Raw genomic sequence first — 20,819 nt, 5'->3', positions numbered from 1 at the left:
CACCACATGGTGATTGCTATAGTGTACAGTAACTTATATATCACATATCCAGCTGCTGCAGAGTTATCATGGTTATACAGTTACTATACATTATATACCACATGCTGCTATACTGTACAGTAACTTATATATCATATATCCAGCTGCTGCTGTGTTATCCAGTTACTATACATTACACACCGCATGCTGCTATACTGTACAGTAACTTATATATCACATATCCAGCTGCAGTGTTATCAGGGTTATACAGTTACTATACATTATACACCACATGCTGCTATACTGTACAGTAACTTATATATCACATATTAAGCTGCTGCAGTGTTATCAGGGTTATACAGTTACTATACATTATATACCACATGCTGCTATACTGTACAGTAACTTATATATCACATATCCAGCTGCTGTGTTATCAGGGTTATACAGTTACTATACATTATATACCACATGCTGATTGCTATACTGTACAGTAACTTATATATCACATATCCAGCTGCTGTGTTATCAGGGTTATACAGTTACTATACATTATATACCACATGCTGATTGCTATACTGTACAGTAACTTATATATCACATATCCAGCTGCTGTGTTATCAGGGTTATACAATTACTATACATTATACACCACATGCTGGTATATGTATAGTAACTGGATAACACAGCAGAAGCTGGATATATGATATATAAGTTACTGTACAGTATAGCAGCATGTGGTCTATAATGTATAGTAACTGTATAACCCTGTTAACACAGCAGCAGCTGGATATGTGATATATAAGTTACTGTACAGTTATACACCACATGCTGCTATACTGTACAGTAACTTATATATCACATATCCAGCTGCTGCTGTGTTATCCAGTTACTATACATTATACACCACATGCTGCTATACTGTACAGTAACTTATATATCACATATTAAGCTGCTGCAGTGTTATCAGGGTTATACAGTTACTATACATTATACAACACATGCTGCTTTAGTGTACAGTAACTTATATATCACATATCCAGCTGCTGCAGTGTTATCAGGGTTATACAGTTACTATACATTATACACCACATGCTGATTGCTATACTGTACAGTAACTTATATATCACATATCCAGCTGCTGTGTTATCAGGGATATACAGTTACTATACATTATACACCACATGCTGATTGCTATACTGTACAGTAACTTATATATCACATATCCAGCTGCTGTGTTATCAGGGTTATACAGTTACTATACATTATACACCACATGCTGCTATACTGTACAGTAACTTATATATCACATATCCAGCTGCTGTGTTATCAGGGATATACAGTTACTATACATTATACACCACATGCTGCTATACTGTACAGTAACTTATAATATCACATATCCAGCTGCTGTGTTATCAGGGTTATACAGTTACTATACATTATATACCACATGCTGCTATACTGTACAGTAACTTATATATCACATATCCAGCTGCTGTGTTATCAGGGTTATACAGTTACTATACATTATACACCACATGCTGCTATACTGTACAGTAACTTATATATCACAGATTCTGCTGCTTCTCATTGATTCATCTCTTCTACATGTTATTCAGAATAATAATCAGTATATTTGGGGTGTGGAACCAATTGTCTGCATATAGAGTGGTGCCTTGGATTACGAGCATAATTCATTCCGGGACCAAATAACAGGTAAAACAAACATTTAGAAAGCTGGATATGTGATATTATAAAAGTTACTGTACAGTATAGCAATCAAGATGTGACATATAATGAATAATAACTGTATAACCCTGATAACACAGCAGCTGGATATGTGATATATAAGTTACTGTACAGTATAGCAGCATGTTGTGTATAATGTATAGTAACTGTATAACCCTGATGACACAGCAGCTGGATATGTGATATAAAAGTTACTGTACAGTACAGCAATCAGCATGTGGTGTATAATGTATAGTAACTGTATAACCCTGATAACACAGATGCTGGATATGTGATATATGTTACTGTGCAGTATAGCAATCAGCATGTGGTATATAATGTATAGAAACTGTATAGCCCTGATAACACAGCAGCTGGATATGTGATATATAAGTTACTGTACAGTATAGCAGCATCTGACATATAATGTATAGTAACTGTATAACCCTGGTAACACAGCAGCTGGATATGTGATATATAAGTTACTGTACAGTACAGCAATCAGCATGGGGTGTATAATGTATAGTAACTGTATAACCCTGATCACACAGCAGCTGGATATGTGATATATAAGTTACTGTACAGTATAGCAGCATGTGGTATATAATGTATAGTAACTGTATAACCCTGATAACACAGCAGCTGGATATGTCATATATAAGTTACTGTACAGTATAGCAATGAGCATGTGGTATATAATGTATAGTAACTGTATAACCCTGATTACACAGCAGCTGGATATGTGATATATACGTTACTGTACAGTATAACAGCATGTGGTATATAATGTATAGTAACTGTATAACCCTGATAACAAAGCAGCAGCTGGATATGTGATACATAAGTTACTGTACAGTATAGCAGCATGTGGTATATAATGTATAGTAACTGTATAACCCTGATAACACAGCAGCTGGATATGTGATATATAAGTTACTGTACAGTATAGCAGCATGTGGTATATAATGTATAGTAACTGTATAACTCTGATAACACTGCAGCTGGATATAGAATATATAAGTTACTGTACAGTATAGCAATCAGCATGTGGTATATAATGTATAGTAACTGTATAACCCTGATTACACAGCAGCTGGATATGTAATATATAAAATACTGTACAGTATAGCAATCAGCATGTGACATATAATGTATAGTAACTGTATAACCCTGGTAACACAGCAGCTGGATATGTGATATATAAGTTACTGTACAGTATAGCAATCAGCATGTGGTATATAATGTATAGTAACTGTATAACCCTGATAACACAGCAGCAGCTGGATATGTGATATATAAGTTACTGTACAGTATAGCAATCAGCATGTGGTGTATAATGTATAATAACTGTATAACCCTGATAACACAGCAGCTGGATATGTGATATATAAGTTACTGTACAGTATAGCAGCATGTGGTATAAAATGTATAATAACTGTATAACCCTGATAACACAGCAGCTGGATATGTGATATATAAGTTACTGTACAGTATAGCAATCAGCATGTGGTGTATAATGTATAGTAACTGTATAACCCTGGTAACACAGCAGCTGGATATGAGATATATAAGTTACTGTACAGTATAGCAGCATGTGGTGTATAATGTATAGTAACTGTATAACCCTGATAACACTGCAGCAGCTGGATATGTGATATATAAGTTACTGTACAGTATAGCAGCATGTGGTGTATAATGTATAGTAACTGTATAACCCTGATAACACTGTAGCTGGTTATGTGATATATAAGTTACTGTACAGTATAGTAATCAGCATGTGGTGTATAATGTATAGTAACTGTATAACCCTGATAACACAGCAACAGCTGGATATGGGATATATAAGTTACTGCACAGTATAGCAATCAGCATGTGGTGTATAATGTATAGTAACTGTATAACCCTGATAACACTGTAGCTGGTTATGTGATATATAAGTTACTGTACAGTATAGTAATCAGCATGTGGTGTATAATGTATAGTAACTGTATAACCCTGATAACACAGCAACAGCTGGATATGTGATATATAAGTTACTGTACAGTATTGCAATCAGCATGTGGTATATAATGTATAGTAACTGTATAACCCTGATAACACAGCAGCTGGATATGTAATATATAAGTTACTGTACAGTATAGCAGCATGTGGTGTCTAATGTATAGTAACTGCATAACCCTGATAACACAGCAGCTGGATATGTGATATATAAGTTACTGTACAGTATAGCAATCAGTATGTGGTGTCTAATGTATAGTAACTGCATAACCCTGATAACACAGCAGCAGCTTGTAGGTACAGGATGAAGCTGCAGATCCCCATAATGCAGAAGTGTAGTACAACAGGCTAGAATAGAGAAGCAGGGCTGCTGTCAGAGGTCTGTGTGGTCACATGAAAGCAATGGGGAATGTTCAGCATGGACCAATCAGGAATTGAGAATCACAGAGCTGTGCAGGAGGACAGGGACACAAACTTTTCAATACAGCAGAGTGTATAGCTGAGTGTGAGTGCAGGCACATTAGAGCAGCAGTGTGTATAGCTGAGTGTGAGTGAAGGCACATTATAGCAGCAGTGTGTATAGCTGAGTGTGAGTGCAGGCACATTATAGCATCAGTGTGTATAGCTGAGTGTAAGTGCAGGCACATTATAGCAGGAATGGAGAGGATGGGGAACACAAGGGCTGAAAGTGACTGCAGGGAGCATGAAGGAATGAGCAGGGCATAAGTGGGCACATACATGCAGCGCTCTCTGTCCGGGGAGAGAGGGGTTACAGCCCCAGCCTGAAGTGGATCTGCTATGATTTGGAAGGTGAGGGAGACTTCCTGGGTCAGAATACAGGGCTATAGACCCCGCTATGATAGGAGGGGTCTGTAGTCTGTGGACAGGTGTGGATGAGGATAGCCTCTGTGCGGATGAGGATAGCCTCTGTGCCAATGATTATAGCCTCTGCACGGATGAGGATAGCCTCTCAGCAAATGAGCATAGCGCCTTCGAGGATGAGCATAGCGCCTGTGCGGATGAGCATAGCGCCTGTGCGGATGAGCATAGCGCCTGTGCGGATGAGGCTAGCATCTGTGCGGATGAGGATAGCGCCTGCGCGGATGAGGATAGCCTCTGCACGGATGAGGATACTGCCTGTGTGGATGAGGATACCACCTGTGTGGATGAGGATAGCCTCTGCGCAGATGAGGATACCGTCTGTGCGGATGAGGCTAGCATCTGTGCGGATGAGGATAGCGCCTGCGCCAATGATGCGCCTGCGTAGTCTGTGGACAGGTGTGGATGAGGATAGCCTCTGTGCGGATGAGGATAGCCTCTGTGCGGATGAGGATAGCCTCTGCGCCAATGATTATAGCCTCTGCACTGATGATTATAGCGCCTGCGCGGATGAGGATAGCGCCTTCGCGGATGAGCATAGCATCTGCGCGGATGAGGATAGCCTCTCAGCAAATGAGCATAGCGCCTGCGCAGATTAGGATAGCGCCTTCGAGGATGAGCATAGCACCTGTGCGGATGAGCATAACGCCTGTGCGGATGAGGATACAGTCTGTGCGGATGAGGCTAGCATCTGTGCGGATGAGGATAGCGACTGCGCGGATGAGGATAGCCTCTGCACGGATGAGGATACTGCCTGTGTGGATGAGGATACCGCCTGTGTGGATGAGGATAGCCTCTGCGCGGATGAGGATACAGTCTGTGCGGATGAGGCTAGCATCTGTGCGGATGAGGATAGCGCCTGCGCCAATGATGCGCCTGCGCCTGCGTAGTCTGTGGACAGGTGTGGATGAGGATAGCCTCTGTGCGGATGAGGATAGCCTCTGTGCGGATGAGGATAGCCTCTGCGCCGATGATTATAGCCTCTGCGCCGATGAGGATAGCGCCTGCGCGGATGAGGATAGCCTATGCGAGGATGAGGATAGCCTCTGCGAGGATGAGGATAGCCTCTGCGAGGATGAGGATAGCCTCTGCGAGGATGAGGATAGCCTCTGCGAGGATGAGGATAGCCTCTGCGCGGATGAGGATAGCCTCTGCGCGGATGAGGATAGCCTCTGCGCGGATGAGGATAGCCTCTGCGCGGATGAGGATAGCCTCTGCGCGGATGAGGATAGCCTCTGCGCGGATGAGGATAGCCTCTGCGCGGATGAGGATAGCCTCTGCGCGGATGAGGATAGCCTCTGCGCGGATGAGGATAGCCTATGCGCGGATGAGGATAGCCTCTGCGCGGATGAGGATAGCCTCTGCGCGGATGAGGATAGCCTCTGCGCGGATGAGGATAGCCTCTGCGCGGATGAGGATAGCCTCTGCGCGGATGAGGATAGCCTCTGCGCGGATGAGGATAGCCTCTGCGCGGATGAGGATAGCCTCTGCGCGGATGAGGATAGTGTGAGTGCAGGCACATTATAGCATCAGTGTGTATAGCTGAGTGTAAGTGCAGGCACATTATAGCAGGAATGGAGAGGATGGGGAACACAAGGGCTGAAAGTGACTGCAGGGAGCATGAAGGAATGAGCAGGGCACAAGTGGGCACATACATGCAGCACTCTCTGTCCGGGGAGAGAGGGGTTACAGCTATGAAGAGATTACCTCCACAGTCCTGTCCCCTGATGCAAGCCCCAGCCTGAAGTGGATCTGCTATGATTTGGAAGGTGAGGGAGACTTCCTGGGTCAGAATACAGGGCTATAGACCCCGCTATGATAGGAGGGGTCTGTAGTCTGTGGACAGGTGTGGATGAGGATAGCCTCTGTGCGGATGAGGATAGCCTCTGTGCCAATGATTATAGCCTCTGCACGGATGAGGATAGCCTCTCAGCAAATGAGCATAGCGCCTTCGAGGATGAGCATAGCGCCTGTGCGGATGAGCATAGCGCCTGTGCGGATGAGGATACCGTCTGTGCGGATGAGGATACCGTCTGTGCGGATGAGGCTAGCATCTGTGCGGATGAGGATAGCGCCTGCGCGGATGAGGATAGCCTCTGCACGGATGAGGATACTGCCTGTGTGGATGAGGATACCGCCTGTGTGGATGAGGATAGCCTCTGCGCAGATGAGGATACCGTCTGTGCGGATGAGGCTAGCATCTGTGCGGATGAGGATAGCGCCTGCGCCAATGATGCGCCTGCGTAGTCTGTGGACAGGTGTGGATGAGGATAGCCTCTGTGCGGATGAGGATAGCCTCTGTGCGGATGAGGATAGCCTCTGCGCCAATGATTATAGCCTCTGCACTGATTATAGCGCCTGCGCGGATGAGGATAGCGCCTTCGCGGATGAGCATAGCATCTGCGCGGATGAGGATAGCCTCTCAGCAAATGAGCATAGCGCCTGCGCAGATTAGGATAGCGCCTTCGAGGATGAGCATAACGCCTGTGCGGATGAGCATAACGCCTGTGTGGATGAGGATACCGTCTGTGCGGGTGAGGCTAGCATCTGTGCGGATGAGGATAGCGCCTGCGCGGATGAGGATAGCCTCTGCACGGATGAGGATACTGCCTGTGTGGATGAGGATACCGCCTGTGTGGATGAGGATAGCCTCTGCGCGGATGAGGATACCGTCTGTGCGGATGAGGCTAGCATCTGCGGATGAGGATAGCGCCTGCGCCAATGATGCGCCTGCGCCTGCGTAGTCTGTGGACAGGTGTGGATGAGGATAGCCTCTGTGCGGATGAGGATAGCCTCTGCGCCGATGATTATAGCCTCTGCACCGATGATTATAGCGCCTGCGCGGATGAGGATAGCCTCTGCGCGGATGAGGATAGCCTCTGCGCGGATGAGGATAGCCTCTGCGCGGATGAGGATAGCCTCTGCGCGGATGAGGATAGCCTCTGCGCGGATGAGGATAGCCTCTGCGCGGATGAGGATAGCCTCTGCGCGGATGAGGATAGCCTCTGCGCGGATGAGGATAGCCTCTGCGCGGATGAGGATAGCCTCTGCGTGGATGAGGATAGCCTCTGCGCGGATGAGGATAGCCTCTGCGCGGATGAGGATAGCCTCTGCGCGGATGAGGATAGCCTCTGCGCGGATGAGGATAGCGCAGGCGCGGATGAGGATAGCGCAGGCGCGGATGAGGATAGCGCAGGCGCGGATGAGGATGGGGCCTGTGTGGATGAGGATAGCCACTGCGCAGATGAGGGTAGCACCTGCGTGGATGAGGATAGCGTCTGCACGGATTCTGTTTTTTGAATGTTGTGTGAACGTAGCCGTACACTGTATTGGTCACAGAGAATGAACTTAGCGCAGTCTTCTCCTGGCTCGTTCTAGTGACTGGAACACTTACTACACTTACTAGTCACAGATACAGCTCATTATCTCTTAAAAAAAAAAACTATATTTACCCCTCCCCCTCACTTGTGCCCACTCCTTCCATGTCAGACCCTACCGCACTGCCCTTCCTTGTGTCTGTACTGCATAACCACCTTCTTTGTGTGAAACAGACACAAATGGAAGTACAGTGTGGCAGAAGGGAGACACAGAAGTACCAGGAGGGAGACACAGAAGTACAAGGAGGGAGACACAGAAGTACCAGGAGGGAGACACAGAAGTACAAGGAGGGAGACACAGAAGTACCAGGAGGGAGACACAGAAGTATCAGGAGGGAGACACAGAAGTACCAGGAGGGAGACACAGAAGTACCAGGAGGGAGACACAGAAGTACCAGAAGGGAGACACAGAAGTACCAGGAGGGAGACACAGAAGTACCAGGAGGGACACACAGAAGTACCAGGAGGGAGACACAGAAGTACAAGGAGGGAGACACAGAAGTACCAGGAGGGAGACACAGAAGTACCAGGAGGGAGACACAGAAGTATCAGGAGCGAGACACAGAAGTACCAGGAGGGAGACACAGAAGTATCAGGAGGGAGACACAGAAGTACCAGGAGGGAGACACAGAAGTATCAGGAGGGAGACACAGAAGTACAAGGAGGGAGACACAGAAGTACCAGGAGGGAGACACAGAAGTACAAGGAGGGAGACACAGAAGTACCAGGAGGGAGACACAGAAGTACCAGGAGGGAGACACAGAAGTACCAGGAGGGAGACACAGAAGTACCAGGAGGGAGACACAGAAGTATCAGGAGGGAGACACAGAAGTACAAGGAGGGAGACACAGAAGTACCAGGAGGGAGACACAGAAGTATCAGGAGGGAGACACAGAAGTACCAGGAGGGAGACACAGAAGTACCAGGAGGGAGACACAGAAGTATCAGGAGGGAGACACAGAAGTACCAGGAGGGAGACACAGAAGTACCAGGAGGGAGACACAGAAGTATCAGGAGGGAGACACAGAAGTATCAGGAGGGAGACACAGAAGTACCAGGAGGGAGACACAGAAGTACCAGGAGGGAGACACAGAAGTATCAGGAGGGAGACACAGAAGTATCAGGAGGGAGACACAGAAGTACCAGGAGGGAGACACAGAAGTACCAGGAGGGAGACACAGAAGTATCAGGAGGGAGACACAGAAGTACCAGGAGGGAGACACAGAAGTACCAGGAGGGAGACACAGAAGTACCAGGAGGGAGACACAGAAGTATCAGGAGGGAGACACAGAAGTATCAGGAGGGAGACACAGAAGTACCAGGAGGGAGACACAGAAGTACCAGGAGGGAGACACAGAAGTACAAGGAGGGAGACACAGAAGTATCAGGAGGGAGACACAGAAGTACAAGGAGGGAGACACAGAAGTACCAGGAGGGAGACACAGAAGTACCAGGAGGGAGACACAGAAGTACCAGGAGGGAGACACAGAAGTACCAGGAGGGAGACACAGAAGTACCAGGAGGGAGACACAGAAGTACCAGGAGGGAGACACAGAAGTACCAGGAGGGAGACACAGAAGTATCAGGAGGGACACACAGAAGTACCAGGAGGGAGACACAGAAGTACCAGGAGGGAGACACAGAAGTATCAGGTGCGGCAGGATGGAGACACAGATAAATGAGACACAGATACATGGTGTGATATATAACAATATAGTGGCCGTAATAATACAGACACATGGTGTGACATATAATAATACAGACACATGGTGTGATATATAAAAATACAGTAGCTGTAATACTCACGTGTTCCCAGTAGGGGGCACTTCTCACAGCTGGGTCCCCAGGCTTTGCCCACACTGCAGCAGCAGAGCTGGCGGGTGAGCTGGACGGACAGCGGGTGCAGGCACTGCTTCCCGGTACTGACCAGACGGTAGCACGGACCCTTCTCTTCGGCCATCAGAGGATTCTCGGCTGTGGAAAGGAGACAAATCTAATCACTCGGAGAGTGACGGCAAACACTGACCTTACAGGTAGTAGTCCTATACATACACGGCCCATCTGACCGCTTTACTGCAGATCTGTGCCGGCCCATCCGACTCTGTACATTCATCTACAGGTGCAATAACCCCCCTATGTCTGTAGGGCAGGGGGCCGGACGGTCACCAGGTCACCTTTCTGGGGTCATACATGTCACATTTGGAACCTTTTGTGGCAGCTTTAATCTGCTTACAGATCACAAATTATTCTTCTCTGACATCTGACCACCCACATGGGACAATCCACAAGAGACCCCCCCACATGGGACCACCCAAAAGAGACCACCTACATGGGACCACCTACATGGGACCACCCACATGAGACCACCCACATGAGACCACCCACATGAGACCACCCACATAGGACCCTCCACATGGGACCACCCACATGAGACCACCCACATGAGACCACCCACATAGGACCCTCCACATGAGACCACCCACATGAGACCACCCACATAGGACCCTCCACATGAGACCACCCACATGAGACCACCCACATAGGACCCTCCACATGGGACCACCCACATGAGACCACCCACATGAGACCACCCACATAGGACCCTCCACATGGGACCACCCAAATGAGACCACCCACATGAGACCACCCACATAGGACCCTCCACATGGGACCACCCACATGAGTCCATACCTAGAGTGGCAGTAACAATATAAGGCATTGCTTCAGATTGACACCGGGGTTTGGTGTAAGTAAATGAGCAGTGTGAATGAAGACGTCCGGATGAGTGTGTCAGTAGAGTATTGTACCAGTCTCCAGTATCAGGAGGATGGCTCCACCATCATTTACATGTAGACAGGGAAATCACTGACGGCGTCTCCCTTATTGGCGCGGTATCAGCCGCCTGTGCCGGGGGGAGATTTTACCTTCCTCATCTCATTTCTTTTAAGGCCCTATTACACCAAAAGATGTCTGACCGATTATCTTACACATTTTTTCAGCCAAAACCAGGAATGAATTTGAAAAGAGGAGAAATCTCAGTCTTATATTCACGACCTGTTCTCGGTTTATAGTCCGTTCCTGACTGTGGCCGTCAGACATCTTATGGTGTAATAGGGCCCTTAGGGGTTTGGTACAAACTAACCCGAAGATTATCTCAAATATTCTCCAGCGATTCGATCGCTCGCTTTATTCTAAAGATAATTTAAATTTAGAAGAAGGGAGGAAATTCTTAGATTCTTTATCGCTTCCATCAGTTGATGAACTCTCCCTAAATTAATACTAATAAAGCTCCAGGACCTGATGGATTTGCCTTATCTTCTGAAATCTCTCCTATTCTTCTATCTACCTTCCAAGTCATTTTACAAGATCACCAGATGATTTTCTCCAGTGATACGGCATATATAAAAGTTATCCACAAGCGGGGTAGGGATCCCTCTTCCCCAGGCTCCTATAGGCCGATATCACTAATTAATCAAGATATTAAACTGTTGGCCAAAATTATGGCTGATAGATTGTCTAGGATCCTGGAAACCATCAAGTCGTATTCGTGAAAGGCGGCTCTGGAGTTATTAACATTGGTACCGTCTTAGTGGCCCAGGAAGCGCTCCAGTCTAGAAGTCACCCCACCCACTAACCAGGTTTACTTTCCATAGATGCTGAAAAAGCATTTGATAACTTAAGCTGGGAGTGGTTGGGATTGACACTGACTAAATTTGGTATATCAGGTCAGTTTCATGATTTTATTTCCACCAAAAGCTAAACTACATACCCCTGGCTTCTTATCTGACAGTTTTCCACTACAAAAAGGAACCCGTCAAGGTTGTCCCCTGTCCCCTTTATTATTTAATTTGGCGATGGAACCCCTTGCTAGATATCTCATAGACTGGGCATATGTGTAGGTACTCAGGAAATCAGGCTGACATGCTTCACAGATGATATTTTGATATTTCTGGAAAACCCAGATCTTGATATCCCGGCAGTTTTAGATGTTTTACAATACTTTGGTACTTTCACTGGATACAAGATCAATATAAACAAGAGTCAACGTCTATACCTTTTGCCCAAAGTTAAATCATCTACTACTCAGCTGAGTGTCTCCATCGCTAAATCTAATCTCACCTACCTAGGAATAAAAATAGGTCTTACCCCCTCTACATTATATTCTTTAAACCAGCGCTTCTCAAACTTTTTCAACTGGAGCCTCACCCAACACATCAAGGCAATGCCTGGGCCTCACCAGACTGACCAGGAGGATGCCTGGGCCTCACCAGACTGACCAGGAGGATGCCTGGGCCTCACCAGACTGACCAGGAGGGCGCCTGGGCCTCACCAGACTGACCAGGAGGATGCCTGGGCCTCACCAGACTGACCAGGAGGATGCCTGGGCCTCACCAGACTGACCAGGAGGATGCCTGGGCCTCACCAGACTGACCAGGAGGATGCCTGGGCCTCACCAGACTGACCAGGAGGATGCCTGGGCCTCACCAGACTGACCAGGAGGATGCCTGGGCCTCACCAGACTGACCAGGAGGATGCCTGGGCCTCACCAGACTGACCAGGAGGATGCCTGGGCCTCACTATCTGTGGTGAAAGTCCATTTAAAAGCTGAAAATAATGCCAGGGCTGGCTTTCACCCGTCTCCCAAGCTCTATATACTAATAAAGTAAATACAAAATAAATAATGTTGCTAAAATGGAGATTTTTACAAACAGCAAAAGGACTGTGCAGAATATAGTTACTTTGTAAAACCTGGCCCCTCAGCTGGGCCTCACCAACAACTAGGGGGCGCCTCACAGTTTGAGAAGCACTGCTTTAAAGAGGACCAATCACCTAAATTTAACTGTCCCTGTTGTAAAAGTTCCTCTCTCCCTAAGTCTATCTCCGAAGATACAGACTGCCTTTGCAGTCTGTATCTTTCTAATTTACCTAATCCATCCTAGCGGCGCAGTAAGGCCGGGCGCGGCCATCTTGATTATGTCCCTTGCGTTCCAATGGTGCGTTCCACCGTCGGACCGCAAGTGACGTCATCAACATGGCGCACGACTTTACAGCACCGCTACAGAGGACTGGGTAAAGTATAAGATACAGACTGCAAAGGCAATCTGTATCTTCATAAAGTCTATTCCTGAAGATACAGACTGCTTTTGCAGTCTGTATCTTATACTTTACCCAGTCCTCTGTAGCGGTGCAGTAAAGCCGGGCGCCATCTTGATGACGTCACTTGCGGTCCGAAGGTGGAACGCACCATTGGAACGCAAGGGACATAATCAAGATGGCCGAGCTCGGCCTTACTGCGCCGCTAGGATGGATTAGGTAAAATATAAGATACAGACTGCAAAGGCAGTCTGTATCTTCAGAGATAAACTAAACTGTCAGTTAGGACATTTATACACAGTGATCTCGCACTGTATAGCGCGGGATCACTGTGTATTTACAGAGTGGCGGGCAAAGGCTCATGGGAGCCCTTCCCGCCGCTCGGCATGCCGGGAGTTTCCTGTCGCACGCCGGCTCTTTTGAAAAGAGCCGGCGCGCGACAGTGAACGGAAATGCAAATATATTAAAAACCCGGCAAAAAAATTGATTAATTATATTTACAAAAATTTATTAAAAATTAAATCTTATTAAATGGAGCAATAAAAAAAAACAACATTTGCCCGTGATTGGTTCTCTTTAAACTATCTTCCAATTATAAAAAAGATAAAACATGACTTACAAAGATGGGAAACTTTGCCCCTTTCATTATTAGGACGCACACATCTTATAAAGATGATGTGCTTTGGTAAACTACTCTACCCTATGCAGACAATACATTTACTGCTCAAACATCCAATCATTATTTACTAAATTTATTTGGTGTTCTAAAAAACCACGTATAGCCTACTCTACATTACGCTTACCAAAATCTAAAGGAGGAGCGCAATGCCCAAACATTAGGTTATATAATCTAGCTGCTCTATTCCGTCATGCAGGGGATTGGATTCTGGGCACATCACAATTTTCTAATACCTCATTGGAAGCCACTTTGGCAACTCAATGGTCTCTACCCGCTATTTTACATGCTAAACTACCTGAACTCCCCAGACAAATTAAACAAAATATTATTTTTAAAGACACGATCGCCACATGGAAAGCAATTCGTAAAATATACAATCTTCCCTTTTGCATCTCAAAATATTTTCCACTGTGGCCCCCTCCCCCCCTTCTTTCCTAATGGTATAGATAACCCAGAGTATGATATTTGGAAACATAACTGTATTTCTACTGTGGCTGACATACTTGATTCACATTCTGGTAATTTTGTCTCTTGGGATGACCTTTCCAGAAAATATAACTTACCACCTACCCAAGAAATACAGTAGGATCAAATAAAAAAATTACTTACTACTAGAGTACGAGGTATTGCTGAAGCAGAAATCATTAACCCTTTTGATAATCTTTTCCCCTGCCCATCCACCCGTACTTTATTATCCTATATCTACAAAGAACTCTGCTCGGCTTCTCAAAAAGGCTCACTTTCACAAATATTCCGGGATGAATGGTCTTCGCTAATGAATTCAGATAACCTCACCTATAAACTTCTTACAGGTCTACAATATATATATATATATATATATATATATATATATATATATATATATATATATATATATATATATATATATATATATATATTCTGCTAAACCAAATGTAGCTTTAAAAGAAACACACTTCCGCTTTCTTCATAAAGCGATATACTATACGCTTTTAAATTTTCCTGTGCCGACAAAATCAGAACATTCCCTAAATTCATGTCCGAAGTATACATTACCCAAAGCTGATTTATACCATTGTGCTTGGTCATGTACACACTCAGAAATACTGGGATCAAATAAGAATTTTCATTAATTCAACTTGGGGCCATGCAATACCTCTTGATCCTTTAAGTTCTATATTCCACTATATTGTTAGAGATACTAAGGATCCTTCTGGTAGTCTCGTTTGTTCTAAGGGAATTCATTTAACCCTATTAGTTTCCCTAAAATGTCTTTTGAAACATTGGATTCAAGATACTACTCCGTCAATGTCAGAAATGACCTCTGCACTGAAAGAAATTTTTCATTGGGAACTTTTAGATGTTATAGGCATGAAAGAGAAGTCCACAAAAACATTTACGTCTAAATGGAAACCTTTTATAACTAATGTGTTCTCTTCTGAGGAACGAGACTCTATTATGAGCCAATTTAAGTTTACCAAATGGTATTGCATGGCGGACTTGAATGGGACTCTGGGAATGCTTAACCCCTTATCGACCCATGACGTATCTGATACGCTCTGAACAGCGCTGATCCCGGCTGACATGTGCAGCCGGGCAGTGCCTCTATTAGCCGGCGCGGGTCCCGTTGCCGCGCCGGCTAATTAAGCCTCTAAGTGCAGCTGTCAAACCTGACAGCTGCACTTAGAGGCTTCAGACCTCACGTCCCTGGTGTCTAGTGGGACGGATCCCCCACGATGCGATCGCGGGGGGAGATCCGTTCTTCTGCCCGTGCCGGGCCTCAGCGTCGGAATGACGCTGATCCCGGCTCGGCAATAGATTGCTATGGCCTGCAGCAGGCCATAGTAATCTATGACCGATCTAATCGATCTTTGCTGTGTATATACACAGCATTGATCTCTATGAGAGATCAGTGCTGTCTATATACAAGTCCCCAGGGTGATCAGTGCTGTCTATATACAAGTCCCCCAGGGGGATCAGTGCTGTCTATATACAAGTCCCCCAGGGGGATCAGTGCTGTCTATATACAAGTCCCCAGGGTGATCAGTGCTATGTATATACAAGCCCCCCAGGGGGGCTTCTAGTTACAGTAAAAAAAAAAGTAAAAAAGTGTTTTTATTAATAAAAAATCCCCTCCCCTAATAAAAGTCCAAATCACCCCCCTTTTCCCATTTTATAAATATAAATTAATAAATAAATAAACATATTTAGTATCACCGCGCGCGTAATCGCCTGAACTATTAATTAATGACATTCCTGATCTCGCACGGTAAACGGCGTCAGCGCAAAAAAATTCCAAAGTGCAAAATTGCGCATTTTTGGTCGCATCAAATCCAGAAAAAATGTAATAAAAAACGATCAAAAAGTCGTATATGCGCAATCAAGGTACCGATAGAAAGATCACATCATGGCGCAAAAACTGACACCTCACACAGCCCCATAGACCAAAGGATAAAAGCGTTATAAGCCGGGAATGGAGCGGTTTTAAGGAACGTATATTTGTTAACAATGGTTTGAATTTTTTACAGGCCATCAGATACAATATAAGTTATACATGTTATATATCATAGTAATCGTAACGACTTGAGGAACATGCATAACAAGTCAGTTTTACCCCAGGGCGAATGGCGTAAATGCAAAACTCCCCGAAATCAAAACAAATTTGTTTTTTTTTCAATTTGACAGCGCAAATGATTTTTTTCCGGTTTCGCAGCATATGTTATGGAAAAATAATGCCGGTCATTGCAAAGTACAATTGGTTTCGCAAAAAATAAGCGCTCATATACGTCTCTAGGTGAAAAAATGCAAGCGCTATGGACTTTTAAACTTAAAATGGAATAAGCAAAAGCGCAAAAACGAAAATAGGCTTTGACCTTAAGGGGTTAAAGTCAAGTGACTTATATTATGTCTCTCTACTATCTTTCTATTACCATCCATAGATAGTATTAATGTCATATTTCTCTTGAGGTGACCTATGTTACTTTAGTTTTATGTTAGTTTTCTGTTTTTCAGTTCATTGCTATTATCTTTTCTTTAATATAATAATATGTTGAAAGGCTAAGCATCCTAATGTCTTCTTATGTACAAGTAATTATTATCTGCCTGCGCGCGGAATTATAACATTTTCATTGTAATGACTTGTAATATTTTATTTTGTCCTTTGCCAACAATAAAATATATTTGAAAACGGGTGATGGGCAGCGGGTGATGGGCAGAGGACAGCGGGCAGAGGCACAAGAGAGCGGGCAGAGGCGAGCGGGCAGAGGCGAGCGGGAAGGGGCACAAGAGAGCGGGCACAGGAGAGCGGGCAGAGGAGAGCAGGCAGAGAAGAGCGGCAGGGGGCACAGGAGAGTGGGGAGAGGAGAGCAGGCAGAGGCAGAGGAGAGCGGGCAGAGGAGAGCAGGCAGAGGCACAGGAAAGCAGGCAGAGGAGAGCAGGCAGAGGCACAGGAGAGCAGGCAGAGGAGAGCAGACCGGGGCACAGGAGAGCAGGGGCCGGGGCATAGGAGAGCATGGACAGGGACAGAGGAGAGCGCGGGCAGGGACAGAGGAGAGCGCGGGCAGGGACAGAGGAGAGCGCGGGCAGGGACAGAGGAGAGCGCGGGCAGGGACAGAGGAGAGAGGGATTAGGCACAGGAGAGCGGTCAGAGAAGAGCGGGAAGGGGCAGAGGAGATCACGGGCAGAGGCACAGGCACAGGAGAGAGCAGGCGGGGGCACAGGAGAGAGCGGGCAGAGGCAGAGGAGAGAGGGCAGAGAAGAGCGGGAAGGGGCACAGGAGAGGGGAAAGGGGCACAGGAGAGGGGGAAGGGGCACAGGAGAGGGGGAAGGGGCACAGGAGAGCGGGCAGGGGCACAGGAGAGCGGGTAGGGGCACAGGAGAGGCCGGGGCAGAGGAGACCGTGGGCAGGGGCACAGGAGAATGAGCACAGGCACAGGAGAGCGGGCAGAGAAGAGCAGAAAGGGGCACAGGAGAGCGCGGGCAGGGGCAGAGGAGAGAGGGCAGAGAACAGCGGGAAGGGGCACAGGAGAGCAAGCAGAAGAGAGCGGGCAGGGGCACAGGGCAAGCCTCACTCCATGAGGCCCAGACGTGTGGAAGAGGCCGCTTTTTGCTCAAACTTCTTGTGGCAATAATAACTAAAGAAATGTGCGGTTTTACAGAGTCTATAAAATATGCGTAACGGCCGGTTTACCATAAAAAAGAGGATTTTCCAATTCTCCTTTTTTGTCCCCCTTAGGGCCCGTTCACACGTTCTCCGCGTTATTTGTCCCTAGCCTATTTATGTGTATAGCGCCAACAGATTCCGCAGCGCTTTTATATACACAGTACAGAGGTTACACTGACACATTATAGAAGGAAATGATGAAACTACATAGAGATAGGAGTGAGAGAGCTGCTGCAGGGAGGGAGGACACTGTCCTGCAGATCTCGGGCTGCTGCAGGGAGGGAGGACACTGTCCTGCGGATCTCGGGCTGCTGCAGGTAGGGAGGACACTGTCCTGCGGATCTCGGGCTGCTGCAGGGAGGGAGGACACTGTCCTGCGGATCTCGGGCTGCTGCAGGGAGGGAGGACACTGTCCTGCAGATCTCGGGCTGCTGCAGGGAGGGAGGACACTGTCCTGCGGATCTCGGGCTGCTGCAGGGAGGGAGGACACTGTCCTGCGGATCTCGGGCTGCTGCAAGGAGGGCGGACACTGTCCTGCGGATCTCGGGCTGCTGCAGGGAGGGCGGACGCTGTCCTGCGGATCTCGGGCTGCTGCAGGGAGGGCGGACGCTGTCCTGCGGATCTCGGGCTGCTGCAGGGAGGGCGGACACTGTCCTGCCGATCTCAGGCTGCTGCAAGGAGGGAGGACGCTGTCCTGCAGATCTCGGGCTGCTGTAGGTCGGGAGGACGCTGTCCTGCGGATCTCGGGCTGCTGCAGGGAGGGCGGACGCTGTCCTGCGGATCTCGGGCTGCTGCAGGGAGGGCGGACGCTGTCCTGCAGATCTCGGGCTGCTGCAGGGAGGGCGGACACTGTCCTGCCGATCTCAGGCTGCTGCAAGGAGGGAGGACGCTGTCCTGCAGATCTCGGGCTGCTGTAGGTCGGGAGGACGCTGTCCTGCGGATCTCGGGCTGCTGCAGGGAGGGCGGACGCTGTCCTGCGGATCTCGGGCTGCTGCAGGGAGGGCGGACGCTGTCCTGCAGATCTCGGGCTGCTGCAAGGAGGGAGGACGCTGTCCTGCCGATCTCGGGCTGCTGCAGGGAGGGCGGACGCTGTCCTGCGGATCTCGGGCTGCTGCAGGGAGGGCGGACGCTGTCCTGCGGATCTCGGGCTGCTGCAGGGAGGGCGGACGCTGTCCTGCCGATCTCGGGCTGCTGCAGGGAGGGAGGACGCTGTCCTGCAGATCTCGGGCTGCTGCAGGTAGGGAGGACGCTGTCCTGCGGATCTCGGGCTGCTGCAGGTAGGGAGGTCGCTGTCCTGCGGATCTCGGGCTGCTGCAGGGAGGGAGGACGCTGTCCTGCGGATCTCGGGCTGCTGCAGGTAGGGAGGTCGCTGTCCTGCGGATCTCGGGCTGCTGCAGGGAGGGAGGACGCTGTCCTGCGGATCTCGGGCTGCTGCAGGGAGGGAGGACGCTGTCCTGCCGATCTCGGGCTGCTGCAGGGAGGGCAGACGCTGTCCTGCGGATCTCGGGCTGCTGCAGGGAGGGAGGACGCTGTCCTGCGGATCTCAGAGATGATTTATTATAATGTCGGGAGCTCTGATACTATTTGTAAGTTTGCAGTGATGTACTGCCGATGTACAGCCGTGCAGCACTAGTGTACACCAGCGCAAACATTTAAACGGAGTTCCTGACCTCATAATTATTCATGATGCCTGGGATCTCAGAGTTCCAGTGCTGGACATATGGGCACACACTCTTAGAAAGCGTTCACACTGAGCAAAATTGGAGTTCCGCAGTGGAGCTCTCAGAATCGCGACCTCCTCAGTGTCAGGCAGCATGTCTATGGGAGGATCACGCACCTCTGATCTCCTCCGCTCAAAAAATTGACATGTTAGGATCAAAAAAATGACTGCGAGAGAATATTTTGCTCTGGTGAGTTGAGATTTGGTGCCATTCCCCATAGAGGTCCGGAGAAGTGTGGAGGGAGCAGCAGAAATGTTTGAGTTCCACAAAGTTCTCTGAACCCAAGCACTCGGCTTCTGACTTCCCGCAGAGGTTGGATGCCGCCCTAGGGAGCCCGACGGTCCCATCACAAATCAGGGAAAGGTCCCTTGCTGCAGTTCCTGTGATCATGAGAGATGAGCGAGACTCGAGCCCCAGTCCCTCCAAGCCCAGAAGTCTCGGCATTGGATTACCGGTGGCTGAAGAAGTTGGATGCAGCTCTAGGGCTGCCAGGGATACATGGATACAGCCATAGGCCATGTTCTCCAGGACTCCCTAGTGCCGCCGCAGGGGGTCAGATGTCGAGCACTCAGGTAACGTTGCTGAACAGTTCGGCTTCTCAATTCACCTCTAGTTTAGAGGGGAGGCCAGGTGCCACCGAACCAACTTCTTGTAAACAGATCATCAGAAGCGTGAAGAAACCCCACAACCATCTTGTCCACCAGTAAAGACAGTGATAAAGAATATTTAAACCTTAATATAATAAAAGTCATGGTTCTATATATTAGAGGTAAGAGATATCTGCGCCCTGGAGAGGTGACCCCCGTTCTGTGACGACTAATCATGTGACCTCCGTCTCCTTTCATTTATTTCGGAGAAGCAGATGCCTCAGGCAGCTAAAATTTATATATATATATATATATATATATATATATATATATATATTCTCTCCTTCCACCAGTAATCATGGGTCACACTTCCAGGAACGTGTCCTTCGTTCAGCCGGCTGCTGTATACCACCAATACTGAGCTGTGTAATGTAGTAGTCTTGTTTCTCTCGGGATAACCCCAGCGCCATGTGCTGTTACTGTATCTGCTGTAGTAATGCGGAGACGACTGAGGAAGCCAAAGTAAACAGCAATGGTGGCTAAAATTACCACAAGCCCCATCCATTCCTGCCGTATACCAGATACATATAACACCCAACATGGGCAGAGAAGACGACACAATACCTGCATATA

The 20,819-nt window shown here is 47.6% G+C and overlaps 1 protein-coding gene across 2 annotated transcripts in view; it reads right to left on the bottom strand.

Annotated features, from left to right (window-relative positions):
* The window catches only part of LTBP1 (latent transforming growth factor beta binding protein 1), a 332,339-nt gene that overhangs the window by 103,745 nt on the left and 207,775 nt on the right, over positions 1 to 20,819 (bottom strand). For both annotated transcript variants that reach the window (XM_069954510.1, XM_069954509.1), the window contains one exon: positions 9,771 to 9,938. In XM_069954510.1, the coding sequence (XP_069810611.1) occupies positions 9,771 to 9,938 (168 nt within the window). The remainder of the gene's footprint in view (positions 1 to 9,770; positions 9,939 to 20,819) is intronic.

The sequence above is a fragment of the Dendropsophus ebraccatus genome, chromosome 15, assembly GCF_027789765.1.
Source record: "Dendropsophus ebraccatus isolate aDenEbr1 chromosome 15, aDenEbr1.pat, whole genome shotgun sequence".
In the NCBI taxonomy this organism is placed as follows: domain Eukaryota; kingdom Metazoa; phylum Chordata; class Amphibia; order Anura; family Hylidae; genus Dendropsophus; species Dendropsophus ebraccatus.
This window is presented reverse-complemented; position numbering and strand designations above follow the sequence as displayed.